The sequence below is a fragment of the Stegastes partitus genome, unplaced genomic scaffold, assembly GCF_000690725.1.
Source record: "Stegastes partitus isolate 25-593 unplaced genomic scaffold, Stegastes_partitus-1.0.2 Scaffold2569, whole genome shotgun sequence".
NCBI lineage: Eukaryota > Metazoa > Chordata > Actinopteri > Pomacentridae > Stegastes > Stegastes partitus.
The window spans coordinates 1-2,862 of record NW_007580300.1 but is presented as its reverse complement, the minus strand read 5'-3'; the positions used below and the strand labels follow the sequence as shown (position 1 = coordinate 2,862).

General features: G+C 43.4%; 1 protein-coding gene across 1 annotated transcript in view; it reads right to left on the bottom strand.

The window, feature by feature from the left end:
• Positions 1–2,670, bottom strand: part of setdb1b (SET domain bifurcated histone lysine methyltransferase 1b) — a 23,455-nt gene extending 20,785 nt beyond the window's left edge. The window contains 4 exon segments of the mRNA XM_008305637.1: positions 129–255; positions 1,040–1,074; positions 1,154–1,320; positions 2,188–2,670. Of these exon segments, the coding sequence (XP_008303859.1) occupies positions 129–255; positions 1,040–1,074; positions 1,154–1,320; positions 2,188–2,408 (550 nt within the window). The 5' untranslated portion in view covers positions 2,409–2,670.
• Between the last annotated feature and the right edge of the window lie 192 nt (positions 2,671–2,862).

Genomic DNA, 2,862 nt, shown 5'->3' with positions numbered 1-2,862 from the left:
GAAGCTAGAACTTCAGAGATGACTTTATAAATATCCAGATTTTTTCTAACTCTGTGCTGACTTGAGCTGGAATGATTGGGTGTGGTGCTGATCAGAGGTTTCTTCTCAGTGGATGGATCTGAGCTCACCTGTGGGAGCTGAAGGCGGTCCTGTAGGTCGGACCAGCGGGACTCCTGCTGAAGGTTTACTGACCATCTGGACCAGCTTCTGCACCTGCTGGGAGCTCTTCTGCAGCGCCGCCGAGGCTTCTTTCAGCTGCCAGGACAGGTGAGCAGGACAAAGATCAACCGTGAGCTCCTGGGAGGAGGAACTCATCCTTCACAGATGTTTTCTGTCAAACCTTTTTTTTTTTGCTAAATTCTCCATAATTCAACCCGACAGATAAACACAACGGTTTGGGAAATGTTACAATAAAATCAAATTATCTGAATAAATAAGGAGATAAGAAGGTTAATAACTGCATGTAGTTTAGAACATACTTCTAGAAGAGCATGATTTCCCAACATTTATTTATTATATCTTTTATGTCTGTTCAGTACGTCTGTAGCTGAATTTATCTGCATCGCTGTGAATCAGAAGCCGTTTGTGGAGGAATTAAACTGAATTACGTCACCGACACTCTGATCAAACCCAGTCGGGGTTTCCGTGTATAACTTTGAAGGTTCTTAACATTTAAATTAGCAGCTACATTTGTATTATAAATGTTTTTGTGGGTCTTGACCTAAATATGAGAACTTTGGAGGTAAATCTGTGATGATAATTATGGTTTGACTTCACTGGAAACCCCTTTGGCTGCTGTATTGATTTAAACTGAACTGTTTGGTCTGAAGGTGGACGAGAGGACAATATTTACTCCTGGTACAGAACAGCTGGAGGCCTCAGGCTCAATGAAAGCTGTGTGTGGCTCCAGACACCAGATCAACCGTCCATCACAAAAAGGTTTTTAAACAGGTTGAACTTTGCATTTAAATCAGTGAACTCCAGAAACATGCAGAAGTGAAGTGAAGAGCGTGATACATTCGTGTTGTGCTGCCCTCACCACTGGATCTTCAGCTGGCTTCTTTGGAGGAACCACTGAGCAGAAGACAGACGGATAATTAGTGACCTGAGCGCCAAACGCAAACCGTCTTAACGAGCGACCGGCAGGACTTACAGCAGCCGACCGCAATGACGTCGTCGTCGTCATCGTCGTCGATCTCGATGACCTCGGAGGGCAGCACGCCTCCTCCGCCTCCCTCGTCCTCCGAGCTGCTCTCGCGGTACACCAGGCCGTTCCTCCGGTACGTGGCCTTCACCAGCTTCTCACACTCTAGGATCGACCTGCAGGAGAGCGAAGAGGACGGACGGTGACGTAGATCAACAGCTGGTGAGTGTTTCAGAGACTTCCTCAGTGGAAAAAAGCCTCAAAGCACAAATAACTGGTGTCAGCTTCCAACAACGCAGCACGACGAGCTGCACAGAACTCAGGTAGCTATAGAAACACTGAGGTATGAAGGAGCTGCAGGTGGAGACAGGACAGGAACAAGCTGTTTAAATACTGGAGGCTCTAAAAGCTCCGACGTTAGCGGTTAAGTCGTTTCCATGAACAGCTGGAAACACAAATAATAGTGTATATTTTTTATTTTATTTTATATATTTTATATGCATTACTTTACATTTTTTTATTTTAGATATTATTTTATATTTTTATTTTATATATAATTTTATATTTTTTATTTTATATATTATATTTTTGATATTTTAGATATATTATTTTAAATATTTTATTTTTTATATTTAGATATATTATTTTATATAATTTATTTTATATGTGTATTTTAGATATGTTATGTTTTTTATTGTATATATTTTGTTGTATTTTATTTTATATTTGGGTCAAAGCGCCTCTACGTGCTGGTGTACGAACCGTTACAGAAACATGAGAAATGATTTAGATAATTAGCAGTGGTTAATTTAGGGCAGCTGAGACATAAACCTGACACTGGTGGAGGTCTAGTACATTTGTAAAGTTCTGCATATCTATATTTATTTATTAATTCTTTAAAAAAACAGTGATGAGCTCTAAAGTCCTGCCTCGGTAACGGTGGTGGTCCAGTGATGGACCTACCTGACGCCCATCCCTGGTGCAGGTCTACAGCTCGTCTGCACACTTGAATGAAACCATAAACAGTATAAATGAGTTCTCACTGGTTGGCGTCAACGAGCAGCTTCTCCGTCTTGGCCTTCTCCTGCTCCTTCTGCTCCACCCACTCCTTCAGCTCCGTCAGCTGGGCCTTCTTCTTCTGCACCAGCTCGCTCTTCTCCACGGCGTCCTCGATCCACTTCTTGAGCTCGTCCAGGGAGACGCCCAGCTCCTCCTCCAGACTGGGGTCCCAGCCCTCCACCTCCATTCTGAGCAGAGCAAACATTCATAAAGAAACTCGTGTCTGATTCATCCACCGACAGGAACCACACCAGGACCTGGTTGGAGACCAGCTGCCAAACAGAAGCATTCAGGACTTAATAACCTTCTTCTGCTCATGTTACGCCCTGTTACATGTAGACTAAGAGAACGTGAAGTGAAACGAAGCGTTATTATTCCCATTAAAGGGAACTCACAGTGTTACAGCTGGAGATGAAGGTTTTAACGACTTTTAATCTTCAGCTTTATTGATCAATAATCCATCAGTCAACAACAACCACTGTGATGGTAGAACTACTCTGAAGGCATCAAGGCTCACAGGTGACCTTCTCACGGTGAATAAACTCCCACAATGCTCTCTGCTCCCTCCGCGTTACAAGACTCCACCTGGTGGTGCAACCAGGTACTGCAGCGGCTCTATGCCGGGCTTTCTGACGTCCTCCGATATCCGTGTGCATATT